General features: G+C 48.3%; 1 protein-coding gene across 1 annotated transcript in view; it reads right to left on the bottom strand.

The window, feature by feature from the left end:
* The window catches only part of Gpr107 (G protein-coupled receptor 107), a 69685-nt gene that overhangs the window by 32998 nt on the left and 20978 nt on the right, over nucleotides 1-15709 (bottom strand). Inside the window, exons 8-13 of the mRNA XM_026386357.2 lie at nucleotides 12811-12921; nucleotides 12077-12210; nucleotides 6805-6880; nucleotides 5057-5130; nucleotides 4491-4608; nucleotides 1405-1535 (exon numbers count right to left, since the gene is read on the bottom strand). Of these exons, the coding sequence (XP_026242142.1) occupies nucleotides 1405-1535; nucleotides 4491-4608; nucleotides 5057-5130; nucleotides 6805-6880; nucleotides 12077-12210; nucleotides 12811-12921 (644 nt within the window). The remainder of the gene's footprint in view (nucleotides 1-1404; nucleotides 1536-4490; nucleotides 4609-5056; nucleotides 5131-6804; nucleotides 6881-12076; nucleotides 12211-12810; nucleotides 12922-15709) is intronic.

Raw genomic sequence — 15709 nt, 5'->3', positions numbered from 1 at the left:
CTGCTACTCCCTCTTGTGGTGAGTAAGCCACTTTTCCTAAAGCCTCAAGAGCTTGCCTCTGTGAGGTCTGAGCTGGTTGCCGCGGAGACTAACCAGCGTAAGGCTGGAACTGGCCCAGTGCTGGCTGAATTGAGTACTCTAAAGAATTATTCATGTTATTTCTTAAATTACTTTTCTAGATCTTATTTTTTTCATTCACAGTATTTTTAGAGATATTTAGCTGAAGTGGTCTTGCCATTTGGATCTGTTCAGTAGTACTGTAATTGACCAGTGGCAGGTAGCTCTACGCTGTTCTGGGTCCCTGACATTACTGCCTGGCAATGGCATGTACAGAGCAGGATCTTGCCTGAGCGCAGTTGTGGCCCGACTTCTCCCCTGGGCAGCATGCGGAGGAGGGGGATGCAGAAGCTCTGGTCCCCTGCTCTGCTGGCAGCTGTCTGCTGAGCTTGGATGCGCACACAGGCTGTGTGGCTCTCCCAGCTGGAATGAGGACCAGCTTCACTGTGCTCCAAGCAATCTACAAACCCCAAGATCCAGAAAATAACTAGTGTTCTGCAGAGGACACTTCAATAAGAAGCATCTTGCTTTCCTTAACCTGGATTTCAGAAGAATTTACTGCACTCAAATAGCCACAGAGCTAGACCACGAGGGGCGAGGTGTTTTGTTCCCGCCCTCTTCGCTCCTCCACTGGACCCTTACTAGACCAAGAATCTCCATCACTTTGAATGTGATTTAACACGGATAGTCTTTGCCTTCACCACTGACGTGGTACTAGCACTTCTTTTTGCATACTCAAAATGCAATACATGCACCTGCAGCCTGTCACCTGCAGGAGTGCAGCACACGGTTCTCAAGTTGTCAGAACTGTGCATGTGCTGACAGCCCACTAACTAGTGTTCATGAACTTCCTCATTCTCCACCGACCTGGCAGGAAAGGGTTATTTATGGGAATTCAACTCCCTGTCCGCTGAAGTTAGTCTGCTCTTTCCCGTTGCCACCAACTTCTTGTTCCCAGACTCCAGTCTAGAACTGTGCTCTGCCCCAGCCCACACTGCCAGGCCAGCTCCATCAGAAGTACCTGGGCCACTTGATAAAGACTCGGGGCTGGGGCTGGGGCTGGGCTAGGTGGTAGAGCTCTTGACTAGCAAATGTGTTGTGCTAGGTTCAATCCTCAGCACCACGTTAAAAAAATACATAAGTAAAAGGTATCATACCCATCTACAACTAAAAAGAAAAGAAAAAGACACAGGTCCCACCTGGACACTCTGTGGGCAGTCTAGCCCACAAAGCTGTACTAAAAAGCCCAGAGGCCCTGTGTGATTCCGACTAATTCAAGATCAGCCAGTTTGGCTACTGGGTTGACAGCGGCCCCGGGTGTGGGCAGCTCCTCCTGGGGTCACTCACCACACCACTGGGAAGAGGATGGCGCCACAGCATAGCAGGTCCACCAGGAACAGAGAGTCCTTCCACAAGCCATATTCGGTTGTGCCCTCCTCTGTGGACTCTATGATGATGTAGGCCACGTTTGCCAGGACCTACGGGACACAAGAAGCCGCTGAGGCCCCAGAGCAGGGCTGGTGGGGAGCGCACAGCCTCCACCTGCAGCTGCTGCACTACTTCCTAAGCTCTTCCAGAACTCTGTCACTCTGAGGGTAAGAAGCGCAGGTCCTACGCCCTCCCTTGGACCAGGTCAGGCTGGTTCTGACCAATGGAGTGAAGCAGATGGGACTCATGTGACTGCCAGGGCAGACACAGCTCCCACTGGCTCTCCCTCCAGACCTTTACAGCCTGAGCCTGCTGGGAAGAAGTCTGCGGAAATGGCCATGCTAGAGACCATGCAGACAGGAGACCCGAGGGGCCCTGCTGTTTCTACCCCCTCAAGTCTTCCCAACTCAGGAAGAAGACGAAAAGACTTCTAGACACCCCCAGTCCCAGTCACTGACCACAACCACGACTCTGAGGCAGACCTACCCAGTTAAGCCACTCCTAAATTCCTGACCCACAGAAACTGAGACAGAATGACTGTTGCTGTGGCTTAAAGGCACTTTTTTGGGGGATGACTTGTTATGTAGCAATGTATAATTAGGACACTTTACTTTGCTTTTTGGGTACCCAGGCCTCATCGGTCACTCAGGTGCTGAATGGATGGCACTTAATGCCCCATTTAATCAGAAAACCTACACTCCCCAGTGACAATAACTCTTTAAGTACCTGATAAAAGGTTTGTTTGATCAGAGACCACAGAGGTAAGAATAGCAGATTTCAGCCCAGCAACCGAGTAGCCACACTGGTCCTGAACAATCCAAGTTCAGGCCTTCCCTACACTGGAGTAAGGTTTGCCCACATCCACGTCTGGCCTCTATTTGCAAAGTCACGCCTTTGCCGTGGGTCTGGTCTATAATTAGGCTCTTGGTGTGCTACGAGTCTTTCAGCTGTCTCACCCAATATGACTGACCATTAAGGAAACTGACATCTCAGGACACGTTCTTTCACAGACACCAGTAGGTACAGATGCAGAGATGACATTACAACTACACGTCCCATGAGAAGTCCAAACACCTGCCTGGCTTGCTGTGAAGATGGCTAGTTCTCCAGAGGATCATAAGGAACACAGAAGCTGCGGTGCTGTGACCTAGGAGGCCTCGAAGTGTGGCTCCTTTCTAGGTATAGGGCTTATGAATGAAGCTGGCACAGAAGCCAAACTTCATTTAGTACAAACGCAAAGCTGAATTTGAAATCTCAGTTTCCCCACTGGCCCTGGCTCCTGCGTTCTTCCCTACTTGTTTCTCCTGAAGTCTTTTACAGTGACTGTACAATGACAATGGGAACACAAGAGCTTCTCCTCTGACAGTGACTCCACTGTCCTTAACTCCTAGGGTTTACAGGAGACAGGATGCTCCTGAGAGGTGTCTGTGCTGAACAATGTGTCAACAGTGTTCTCGAAACACAATTTTGTGCTATGCACCACTTAATCCTTACTCAGAAACTTTCAGCTGAGGCTGGGGTGCGGCTCAGTGGGGAAGCACTTGCCAAGCAAGTGCAAGGCCCTGGATTCAGCCCCGCAGAAGGAAAAGAAAAGCAAGCAAGCTGTCCACCAGTATCTGTGGCCAAAAGGAAGCAGTTTTAACTTTTTAGGCTTATGTTCAGGGTCCTCTCAGACCAATCCCATGTCTAAGCACTCCAAACTTCCTCATATTTAATTTTCTACATTTCCTCAAAGAGATGTTCCATGTAACCTTGTGTGGTTCTCTTCCAAGGGAACAGGGGAAGCAGGAAAGTCCATGCCCTGTCGCACCCCAGTTCAGACGGGAGTCAGGGGGTCAACCTTGGGGGTGGTTTGAGTCTGTCTGAGGGCAAGGGATCCAGGCAGCCATCTAGCAAAGTGGGAGGAGGGCCTAGGCCTGTCATCTATAAGCTCTGAGAGTGGTAAGCTGTAGAACTTGATCTGGCCACAGAGTGGCCATGTAACTTGACCACCAAGAGACCTGCATGGGGTTGGGGATGTGGCTCAAGCGGTAGCACGCTCGCCTGGCATGCGTGCGGCCCGGGTTCGATCCTCAGCACCACATACCAACAAAGATGTTGTGTCCGCCGAGAACTAAAATTAAAAAAAAAAAAAAAAGAGACCTGCATGTTCGCTGGTACCCTAGGTTCACCACACAGCGGCATCACATGTCTGTGGCCACTCCCTTGCCTCAGCACACTGCTTTCCTGCAAGGCAAGTCCTCCCTTCTAGGGCATACCACTGTGAGTGACTGCTCCTGGACACCAGTGACTGATCTGTACTGTTCCCTGGGCACTGATCTATGTTCATGGCTGAATGAGAGTAGCGCCACAGCAAATTCCACCAAGCAGCCAGTTACCAGAGTGGATTGGCTGGTGCCCAGGGAGCTGCCCGCCTTCTCCACCTGCCACATTTGCACTGGTGCTCCAAATCATGAACCCAGCCAGAGAGCACCATCATCAAACTCTCTGCTACAGCACCCATGACTGCTCCTGTCTGTTACCTACCTCCAATATGACCGTTAAGTGCAGACAAGACAAGGTCCCTCACCCTGGAAGCAGCCCGTTCCCCAGCCCCGTCTCCAAATATAGAAAAGGTTTAATAAAATTTGTCCCTGGTGTCCATGTAACTCAATGGGTATCATTCACATTCTGAAATACCTGGTTGGTAAAAATCACTGTGTATCTGGGCTTCCTCACTAAGAGGACAATTTTATTAGTGGCAATCAGGGGCCGAAGGGAAGGCAGTGTCTCCCCCGCACTTTTCTGCAGCTCTCTACCAAAGGCTAGGCATCCCTGCTGGTCTACAGAGGGTCTGGCTTCTCCCAGTGCGAGGACGTGAAGTCCAGATGGTTCAGGGTCAGGATGGGATGCCCATCTTCAATCCCCAAAGGCCCAACCTGGGGTCTCTGGGTGAGCAGGGTCTGCAGCTGAATCCTGCCAAGGGCCAAGAGAAGAACTGACAAGCAGGCCTGGGGTTCCTGTACCTGGAGTGGGATGACAATCATGAAAATCTTCTTGTCTTTATCGGAGAGGATGTGCTTAATGAAAGCCCAGCCTGTGCCGATGAGCGCAATGGTGATGAACAGGAGCGCGCCCTTCAACCTGGAAGAGAAAGCAGGTGGAGGACGCAGAAGGTCTCTTCAGATTCTAACCCAGCAGTGAGACTGGCAGCTCATTCCACAGCTGCACACGCTTCTTGTAAGACCAAGAGCCCAATTGTGAAGTGCTCTGTGTGTGAGCAGCACTCCTCTCAGGTGGAGAGAGCTGAGGCTGCAGGAGGAGGGAATAGAGCAAGCCCAGTCCCTGGTCTGCATGGTGACCTCCAAGGCACCAGCTGCAGAGGGGGCCAGGCAGGCTGCCACGGGGCACCGCTGGTCAGTTTGGACAGCTGCCACCTATCACGGCTCTCCCAATTTCTCCTCCTTCTGTTTTTATTTTGTGGTCTGAGGACTATCCAGGGCTTCACACCACTAGGCAAGTGCTCTACCACTGAGCCACATCCAGCCCCACAACTTCCCGCACACCACTTTTCCGTGGGTCGCATACTTACAGATGAGTTATGTAGTATACAACAGCCCAGCCCTCAATCGGGAATCCCTGGGAGGAGATGTAGTGGTAGTCGATCTGAAACCAACAAGCACATCTTAGAAAGGCTGAGCCGCCGCGGGCCTGAGTGCACGGCGAACAATAACCACAGCCCACTGACCAAGCCCTCCCTGTCCACTCACCACAAGCACGTACATGTTAACAAACACTAGGGAGCTTTAGAAATGTGACACTAGGCTTCAATGACACTAACATCCTGCCCAGGACCCTTGGGAGGCAAAAAATTCACACTAGCAAATGGCTGCCTATTCCCTTCTTAACAGCCTCCAAGGTCCCAATGCCAGCTGAGAACTTTCTCTTTCACACCCTGCTGCTTACATAAGGAAATAGGTCAGCCAATGAGTAAAAAAATTAATGTAGGGCTAGGGTTGTGGCTCAGTGGTAGAGCGCTTGCCTAACATGGGAGGCACTGGGTTGAATCCTCAGCACCACACAAAAATAAATAAAAATGAAATAAAGGTCTATCAACAACTAATAAAATTATTTTAAAAAATTAATGTCATTCAATCAACTGGCTTTGACTATCCTTTAAAAAAAAATTCACAAATTTAGAGAGAGCTGAGGTGTTGAGAGCCATAGCCAAAGGGGCCCCAGCAAACTTCCAACTGCCAGCTGATGATTGGCTCACAGCGGCCCCAGCAAACTTCTAGCTGCCAACTGATTGGCTCCTCTGCAGTGATGCTCACTGGGCTGTTTCCCCGCCCTTTCAGACCACGGAGCTGCTCATTGGGGGACTTTTTTGGCTCCGCCTACACGACCCAGCCAATCGGCCTCAAGAGCAGGAGGAGTGGGGGAGGTTGAGAGGCTTGTGGGAAGCCAGTGGTGGCAGTTGGGCTCTGAGGGTTTTCCTGAAGGGCTGTGTGGTGTGGTGTGTGTGTTCTAAAAATAAAGTTCATTTCTTTTGACAAGTGGCTCCTGAGTTGTGCCCAGCCAGACTGCAGCACTGAGGCCCCAAACACATCTTAACTAAAATAACAGCGTGCCCAAAGTGCCTCATATACAAGTCACAAAGTCGACAGCAGCTTTGTCCAACATGGACAATGCCATTCATTATCTCTGTGGCTCCAGAGAGAATTTTTAAATTTAGATCCAAATGAGAAATTACCTAAATAACTACTATTTCTTGACAATGTCACTGGACATATGTCTGCTCTTCCCCGTGAGGACACTCTCAAGCAAACAGGCGAATGGGCCGGGTGGGGTCTGAGCACCCAGGCCGCACACTGCAGGGACCGAGATCTCCCCTCACAGGCAAAGTCATTTCAATCTGCACCTGTTCTCCATACTCACAGCTGAGGCCTGGTTCTTATTTCTCAATCTTAAAAGCATCAAGGGTCCCACCAGCAAGTCTGCTAACAGTGAACTTCAAATGCAGGAGGCCCACGAGGGAGATTGGGAAAAACAGAGGAAGTGGAGGCACCCGCACCTCAAGAAACGCCCAAAGAGGGACTAAAGCAGGACATCTAGGAGACCGCTGGTGGTGGCAGTATCAGGAGCTGACCCGACCTGGCCTAGCCGTGGAGGCCGGGATCATCTCCCCAGCCAGTTCCCCGAGCAAAAGGCAGCTTGAGGGAAAACATATTCTTTCCTCTTCTTTCCCGCCATCTAGCTATCCCTTTCCTCTGACTCGTCCTTCCTGCTCACACAGGCATGTACACCGTTTCCTAAATGATCCCAGCTGCTTGTACATACTGCGTGGAACACCAAGGAAAGCGACTTGGTGAAAGGAAGGGCCGCCATCAACCAGTGAATTTTAAATACATCATTCCTGTAAAAAGAAAAGAAAAGAATTAAAAGAAGATCCCATTCTCCCCAAGGACAGCCGAAGCATCAGAGACATTTATAAGCAAATAATCTGGGTGGCGGGCATACACCCCAGTTTTTGAGCTAGACATGATGGCACACGTACCAACTACCTGGGAGGCTAAGGCAGGAGGTTTGCAAGTCCAAGGTCAGCCTAGGCAACCCAGTGAGACCCCGTCTCAAAATGGTAAAAAAAAAAAAAAGACTAGGGAGCTCAATGGTAGAGTGCTCCTGGTTTCAATCACCAGTTGGTTCAAAACCAAGAAGTTTCTGCCAGAGGAAAAGCCTCAGATTAGACACCTCTAACATACATTAACGCAGCGAGTAGAACTGGGAGGTGAACAGCAAAGTCAGGTTGGTGGGTTCCCAGACCTGCCAAGATGGAAATCTAGCCCAGCCTGCCAGTGTTCCCTGGAAACCACCCTGGGAAGGCCACATAGGTGAGAATGAGGTGGATGGATCTTCAAAAACAGTATGAAACCCTGGGGAATCAGAAAGATCAGGTGCAGCTGTAGGTGAAGGCTGCGGCCCAGCACACAAGAAGGCTGGGACAGGGGAGGGGAGAGGGGAAGGGACAGGGGAGGGGGGGACAGGACAGGCCCACACCCCTGTCTCTACCCTCAGGCCTGTGGGTAAATGACCAGATATTAAATTCCTCCTCCCATTCCCACCTCCCTCCAGGAGTTAACCTAATAGGACACACAAGAACAAAATGGAGAAAGACGGAAAACTCTGTTAATAAAAAGAGTGACTTGGGCCAGGCATAGTGGCCATGCCTATAATCAAAGCAACTCGGGATGCTGAGGCAGGAGGATAGCATGTTCCAGGCCAGCCTGGGCAACTTAGGGAGACCCTCAGCAACTCAATAAGATGCTGTCTCTAAATAAATAATAATAAAAAGGGCTAGGGATGCAGCTTGGTGTTAAAGTGTCCCTGGGTTCAATCCCCAGACCCAAAAAACTAAAAACGAAAAAATAAGAAAAACTTAAGGAAGAGCCACAGGAGAAATGCACACTCAGAGACTGAGACATTCTGCAAAGGAACAGCATTAGAAAGTGTGGAACAGGTGCAGTTTACCTGTTATTCAGACAAATGGACCGATGGGACAGACCAGAGAGCCCACGTGAAGACACGTGTGTGTGTGTGTGTGTGTGTGTGTGTGTGTGTGTGTGTGGAAGCTTGCCACAGGGTAAATGACACTGCATTGGTGAAAACAGACAGACTATTGCAGGGGAACCATGGGAAACATGAGCTTGAACCTACAGGTGGGAAAAAATAAACCTGGTCTCCACTCCACACTTACACCAAAGGTCTCCTGACGCATTTCAATTCTAAACCTAAAATTTCATGGTCTTGAAGTAGAGAGGAACTTCTTAAGATCCAACAGGCACTGCCCAAAAGACTAATGGAAGTAGCTTTGACTCCATTAAAACCAAAGATTTCCCAGGCGCAGGAGCAAACTCCTACGATTCTGCCACTTGGGAGGCTGAGACAAGAAGATCACAAGACCAGCCTTACCAATTTAGTGAGCCCCCCAACAACTTGGTGAGACCCTGTCTCAAAATTTAAGAAATGCTGGGGATGTAGCTTAGTGGTAAAAGTGCCCCGGTGTCAAATCCCTAGTATATAAAAAACAAACAAAAACCCAAAAGACTTTCATTCAACAACAAATACCATAGACAAGTTGAACTAATGGGAGAAAAAAATTGTAATGTATAAGACAGACAAGGGATTAATGTCCAGAATATGCAAGAGACTCGTGTAAAACAACCAGAAAAAGACAGAAAAAAAATGCAAAAAAACCCAGAACAAAAAACAAAAAACCATAGGCAGGCACCAGAGGTGAAGATATCCCTGAAATGAAAATCCACATCATCGATATTCAAAAGAACGCAAAACAAAACGAGGTTCCAGTTTACACCCATGAAATTGGCAAAAATTAAGATGTGTGTGTTGGTGAGTGTGTGGGCCAACAGGAAGCCCTGGCACCATCGGTGAAAGCACACACGGGGGCTACAAGCAGGCAGCTGGAAGCACTTTATGGAACTGTAGGAGCGCGACCTCCAACCCTCCCCCTGGGACTGTTTCTCAGAGCACCAGCCTCCTAGGGGATCTGAGGAGGCTGGAGGAAGGCTCATGACAGCACCATCTGGGGTAGGAGGGCAGGGCAACCTGTCGTGCATGCACTGTCAAGGAATGGCACAGTCACATGTGGGGACGGAGGCCATGGAGTGCTGTGGAGGGCTAGAAATCAATCCGTCAGGCACACGCAGTGAAGTGACTGCGCAGAACAAAGCCTGTGACTAAGGGAGAGTGTGAAAGAGCAACACTCAGACTGATGTATGCAGAGAGGACGGTTTCCACAAATTCATATTTATTTATTTTCTGGTACCAGGGATTAAACCCAGGGTGCTTAACCACTGAGTCACATCCCCAGCACATTTTATTTTAAGACAGGGTCTCATGTTGCTGGAGCTGGCCTTGAACTTGTGATCCTCCTGCCTCAGCCTCCCAAGTCACTGGGATTACAGGTGTGCACCACTGCACACAGTTTATTTTTACTGTTTTGTGTTACTGGGGGTTGAATCCTGGGGGTGCTCTACTCATGTAGTTCCACGGAATTGGCACACCTCCAGGACTTTTTATTTTTAGAGGACCTCGCCAAGTTGCTGAGGCTGGCCTTGAACTTGTGATCCTTCTGCCTGGGCCTCTGAGTTGCTGGGATTATAGGCGTGGCCACTACAGCAGGCTAGGTTCTATAAATTTAAAATATATGCAGTACCAACAATATTACTTACTTGCAAAAATATATAAGTATCCAAACTGCCTTCACACATTTGGGGGCTATTCCTGGTTGGGAAGGAGTGGGAGAGACAGGAAGTAAAGGGAGTGATCCGGCAGGAGAGCGGCTTGTGCAAAGTGGGAGTGAGAATGTGCTGACCTGGTGCACACCTGGCTCTGGGCTGACTCACAGCACTTCCTGTCCCGTGCCCACCTACTTAAAGGCCAAAAAGGGAAGTCCCGGCCAGAGCTGTCTGCCACAGTTGGAACAGCAATGGGATCCACCCCGAGTGCAAACTAGCCCTCCAGGCAAGCCTGACTTGTAGGCCACAGTTGCTGTGGTGGCAGTGTGACAGAAAGAGCATAGGTTCCGAGGCCCACAGCGACCTGGACTCAAATACTGGTTCTTCCTTGGTTTGATTTTAATCTCTCTGCGCCTCAGTAACCTCCTCTGAAAATGGGGGGACACCCAGCTAAACAAGCTTTTGGAGGAGGAGCTGAACTAAACATCGAGTGCCTAGCCACGTGCATACAGCAGGCATCTGGTGGTTACACCTGTGCATTCCCTGCTCCACAGCTCAGTTTTTTGGTTTTTTCTTTGGAAAGTAGCCTGATGGGCAGCAGCAGGCAGACCTGGGCCATGCCCAGCTCCATCAGGAGATGCTGGCCAGGCCACTCATGTCCCCTCTTTGGACCTCAATGCATTCATGTGGCAAAGATCTCTTGTTCTTTCAGGTGGGCTCTGAGGGGCTGCGAGCCTCTCCAAGGCACCCAGCAGCCTCGAGTCACAAGCCTTCACACCACTCAGACTCCACCCAACAGGGCTGGCATTCAACTCCTGGAGACACGTGCCTTTCTATGTGCCTACAATACTCCAACAAAATAGGTCAGCCCCATTTGGCCACAGGCTTAGAACTGCTACCACCATTTCCTATCGTGAACCAGTGACAATGATTATTGTCCTTGCTAAGTATGGGGAAACTAAAATGCCATCAAAATACCTGGCTAGAATGCTATTCCATAACACCTCACACCTGTATAGCATTCTAATGTGCAAAGCCCCCTCAGTTTGAAGGGAATCACACAACAAGCCCGAGAGCTGGGACACTTAGAAGAAGTCAGAGCACTTATCACTATCCCAGTTCTGTGGCTGAAAAGGGGCTGAGAGCAGACAGGAAGCCACAGTTAAGGCCACATTTTTTTTTAAGTTGTAGATGGACACAATATTTTTATTTTTATTTATTTACTTTTATGTGGTGCTGAATATTGAACCCAGGGCCTCTCGCATGAGAGGCAAGCGCTCTACCACTGAGCTACAACCCCAGCCTTAACTTCTGACTGCAGTTCCTACTTGTCTTACAAAGGCAAAAGAAAAACTTTCCTTAAAAAAAAAAAAAAAAAAAAAAAAAGCCTTTATGGCCTGCATCTGTAGGATTCTTTCTTTGTAATGGCTGTGGTTAATCTAGTCAAAACATGATCTGCAGGACCTTCACAAGTGAGCAAACTCTTTCCATCCGGAGGATGTACAGGATATTACAACACACAGGACCAGTAACTGCCTCCCCAGAACCTGTATCCCAGACTCCCAGCATGTCTATTAGAAGACAGTTAAGCCACCAGGGGGGAGAGGTCTCAATTTCTGCCTCAGGGCTCCAGAAAAAGAGGGATTTGGAGATAATTTGTTTTTAATTTCAACTGATCTATGTTGTAATACCATATTCACATGCATAAGTGAGTGAGTGGTCCTTTTAATATAATAGTTTATTCTAAACATAGTATTTTATTCTCAGCTTTCATGGGAGACAGAGAATTCATGCACATGCAACTGCTCTCAAGAGCCAAGGCAGGAAGCCGAAGCTTTGGGATTTTGAACAAAGACCCAGCGCTGGGCAAATGGGCTGGAAGAGGCTTTCTCCAGTGACAAGCATCTGGGGGTCAACACTCAAGGATCAGCCAGGTGCTGAGCCGCTGCCTGCAGTGCTGGACAGGACCTCTGTGCTCTCACCTGGGCAAATAAGCCTCATGACCAGCCTCCTCGAGGATGAACCACCCTGCAAGGGACCAAGGCGCTCACTCTTGAGGCCTGAGCAACAGGGTCTCTGCTACAGAATCACTCTGATTATGCATTTTACTGTACTTGGATATTATTGAAACTTTTGGATTCACTTTTTAAACCAAAAATGATTATTGTAAATACTAAGGCACACAAGGTCTCCCACACTGGAGGGCTCCTGCTGCCCCCGAGTGCTTCAGGTAAGACGCCCTTCAGAGAACAAGGCTGCAAGCGCTGGATCCTCCCAGGTGCAGGATCCTGCTTACAGTGAATCACACAAATCTCAACATACTCTAAGGTGAAGGGCTCAAGGATGTAATAGTTTACCGTCGTTTTCGAAGGATGTGAATCCAGATGGTCCCAGAAAGGAAGAAGAAAAAGGCCATAGAAATGTATAATTTGGGGAGAGGGATTTCTCCTGCTGAGAGATAGCTGTCAGGATTCTTCTCTGTGATCTCAATCTGAAACCGACATGAAATTAAGTTACTTTTCAGCAACAGATCACCTCTTACTCATCAATTTGGAACCTCAGCTGCTTCACTGGAGCTCAGGAGAGTGAAGAACAGCAGAACATCAACCACGTTCTTTTTCTTTTTTCACTCTGGCACTAGGGATTGAACTCAGGGTGCTTTAACAGAGAGCTACACAGCAGCCTATTCTTATGTCAAGACAGTGTCTCACTAAGTTGCCGAGGCTGGCCTTGAGTGTGCAACCCTCCTGCCTCTACCCCTGGAGTCTCCGCCACCACGCCTGGCAATGCCCACAGTCATAATGCACAGGCTTTTTCTTTTCTTACTTAGGAATTCTCTGCTGAAGTATCCTGCACACTGCCAGGGATGCTAATCTGGCCACATTTTTTTTTTTCTTAATGAAGTGATTTCAAAATCTCTTAGGGGCTGGAGATGTAGTTCAGTGGCAGAGCACATGCTTAGGTATACATAGATCCTGGGTTCAACGCCCAACACCACACATAGAAAAACAAACAAAAAAAATACAGAAATATATGTCTTTAATTTTACACAATCAAAATCCCTGAGGAACAGTCTCCACATGGTACTCACATCAAGGCTGAATGAAAACTTGTCATTAAGCCGATGTTCTTTGCCAGGGCACTTATGAAAATAAAGACTGTAAAGGCCTTCCTGGTCATCAGTGCTGATGTTAAAAAAAAACTGAAAATAAAGAAGAAAAAAATTAAGAGAACTCAAATCTTCAGCTTTTTAAGTCTTAGACATTACTTATGAATATTACAGACAGAAGAAAAGAGACCACTTAAACTCTCCCACAGCAGAGTGTAAACTGATGTTTTCTTACTCTACAGTCTCCTCCCAGTACTTACAGCAATGTCCAAGCACAGAATGACAGGTGGGCCTAAGCAGTAGACACCTCGTCCCCACCACCTAACTGCACACCACACTTCCACACCTGCCTCGTCACACATCTGACCATCAGTGTTGGATTTGTGCAGAAGTCTGCAAAGATAATCTAACATGCACTTATGCACTTACCTAGTTTTCTTTTGTCTTGCTACTAAGGATGGAACCCAGGAGCACTGAACAACTGAACTACATCCCCAGCCCTTTTTGTTTTTGAGACAGACTCACTAAATTAATGAGGCTGGCCTTGAACTTGCAGTCCTCCTGCGCTGACCTCCCAAACAGCTAAGGTTACAGGCATGTACCACTGCACCTGGCCAGTTACCTAGTTTTCAAGCCAACATATTGTTTTGCTCTTTAGGAAAAAAAAATGTTTTTTATAATAGAGGACTGGTGCAGTGGCACACTCCTGGAATCCCAGCAACTCAGAAGACCAAGGCAGGAGGATCACAAGTTTGAGGCCAGCCTCAGCTTAGTGAGAGCCTGTCTCAAGATAAATAAAATAGGAGTGGAGAGAGGGCTCAGAGGTGGTGCTTGCTCAGCTGCCCAGCTGGACTTGTCACTTCCTACCCGGCCTCCTAGGAGTGCATGCAGCCCTGCACACAGCCCAGACCTCCGCTCATTAATGCGCATTTTAAAGTGCAAGGTTGGGGGAGAGAGGGGCAGCTTTTGTATTTTCTCAAGGATGCAGTGAAGCAGAGGGGGTAAACACACAGGTGAGCCCTGGAGTGAAACAAGCTGGGATCTGAATCCCCCTTAGGCAAGCCACCTGCCTCCTTGGGCCTCAGATTTCTCTTCTGTAAAATGGCCCTTTTCTTTTTATAGGCTTCTCCCTTGCAGAGTTTTTAGTACCTTCTTCTTGAACCAAGGCATGTAATACACAGCAGTGTCTTTGTGCTTTCAGATTAGAGTACTACCTGTGCATGCATTTTTCCATCTTGTATTCTTTTTGGCCAGGGGGTGCACTTTGGTTCAGGGGTGTGCTATATTTTCCATGGCCTCACTCACTTAAGAAAGAAAAAAAAGGAAAAAAGCACACTCCCCCCCCACACACACAAAAAAAAAAGAGGATGCTCAGGGAAAGCCTTGCTGGGAAGGTGCCACCTGACAAAGACCTGAGGGATTCCAAGAGGCACGCCACAGCCAGAGTACAGCGGAGGCCTGCAGAAGGAGCAAGGTGAGGGGAGTGGAGAGAGCAAGGGATCAAAGAGAAGCTGAGGTCAGGAAGACAACAGGGGCCATGTCACCCGGACCTTGGAGGCCGGTGGAAGGGCCAGGTGCTTCCTCTGAGTCAGAAGTGAAGCTGCTGGAGGAGTCCGAGCAAAGGCACAGTCTGCACCTCTGGAAACCCGCAGCTAGTCATGCCAATGGTGATGAAAAGGACAGCTACTGAGCTTCAAGAACGTAAGATCTTATTCTTTCACTGTGAAAGAATAAGAACAGCAGCGTGGGGTTGGGACACTCTGAGATGGTAAAACAGAGTGGGTTCCATGGTCACCCATTGTCACAAGGAATAGACCCATACACTAAAGACTGGGCAGTTCACTATAAGCAAATTGGTCCTCAATTAATAAAAACTGGTTAGAAAAAATGCAGTGATTCCAACGAGTTAATTATAAAACATTATTTGTACTTTTGAGTTTTTGTTTTCTGTTACCAGGGATTGAACCCAGGGGTACACTACCACTGAGATACATCCCCAGTCCTTCTTTGTTTATTTTGAGACAAAATCTCACTAAAGTTGCTTAGGGATTTGCTAAATTGCTGAGACTGACCTTGAACTTGGAATTCTCCTGCCTCAGCCTCCCTAGTTGCTGGGATTATAGGCATGTGCCACTGTACCTCGCCATTATTTGTACATGTCATCTAAAAAAATTATACTCCTAAAAAACCTATGAATCAGGCCTCATCTTTTTTTTTTAATATTTTTAGTTGTGAATGGACACAACACCTTTATTTTATTCGTTTTTTTTAATGTAGTGCTGAGGAACGAACCCAGTGCCTCATGCATGCTAGGCAGCGCCCTACCACTGAGCCACAACACCAGCCCCATTTTTTATTTTTCTATTTTTGGTACTGAGGATTGAATCCAGGGACACTTTACCAAGTCTTTTTATTCGGAGACAGGGTCTCCTTCAGTTGCTTAGGACCTCACTAAGTTGCCAAGGCTGGTCTTGGTTTGCAATCCTCCTTCAGCCTCCTGAGTCACTGGGATTACAGGCAAACATCACTGTGCCCAGTTTCATTTTTCATTTTTAGACAATGAGGTAGTGAGGTTCAGAAAGCGAGTTGTCCAATGTCACCTATCCTTGTATGAATGCCATGCCACTGCCATGAAAGCATTCACATGCATTTAACACTGTGCCAGCCAAGGGGCCACCCAAGGCCTCTGGCCTCTCCTAGAATAACAACATCACCCTCCATTGTCACCAATGGTCCTCTCTAGTGCAGAATTCTATCTATGCACTGACATGCTCTGGAGGGAGGCACCTGGGGCTGGAGAGGCAGAGGGGTCATAGGCAGAATTAGTCTTTTTGCTAACATTGGACATTTACAAAGTTATTCATTCTCAGAAACTTAAGAT

Source organism: Urocitellus parryii, chromosome 4 (assembly GCF_045843805.1).
Source record: "Urocitellus parryii isolate mUroPar1 chromosome 4, mUroPar1.hap1, whole genome shotgun sequence".
Classification (NCBI taxonomy): Eukaryota; Metazoa; Chordata; class Mammalia; order Rodentia; family Sciuridae; genus Urocitellus; species Urocitellus parryii.
This window is presented reverse-complemented; position numbering and strand designations above follow the sequence as displayed.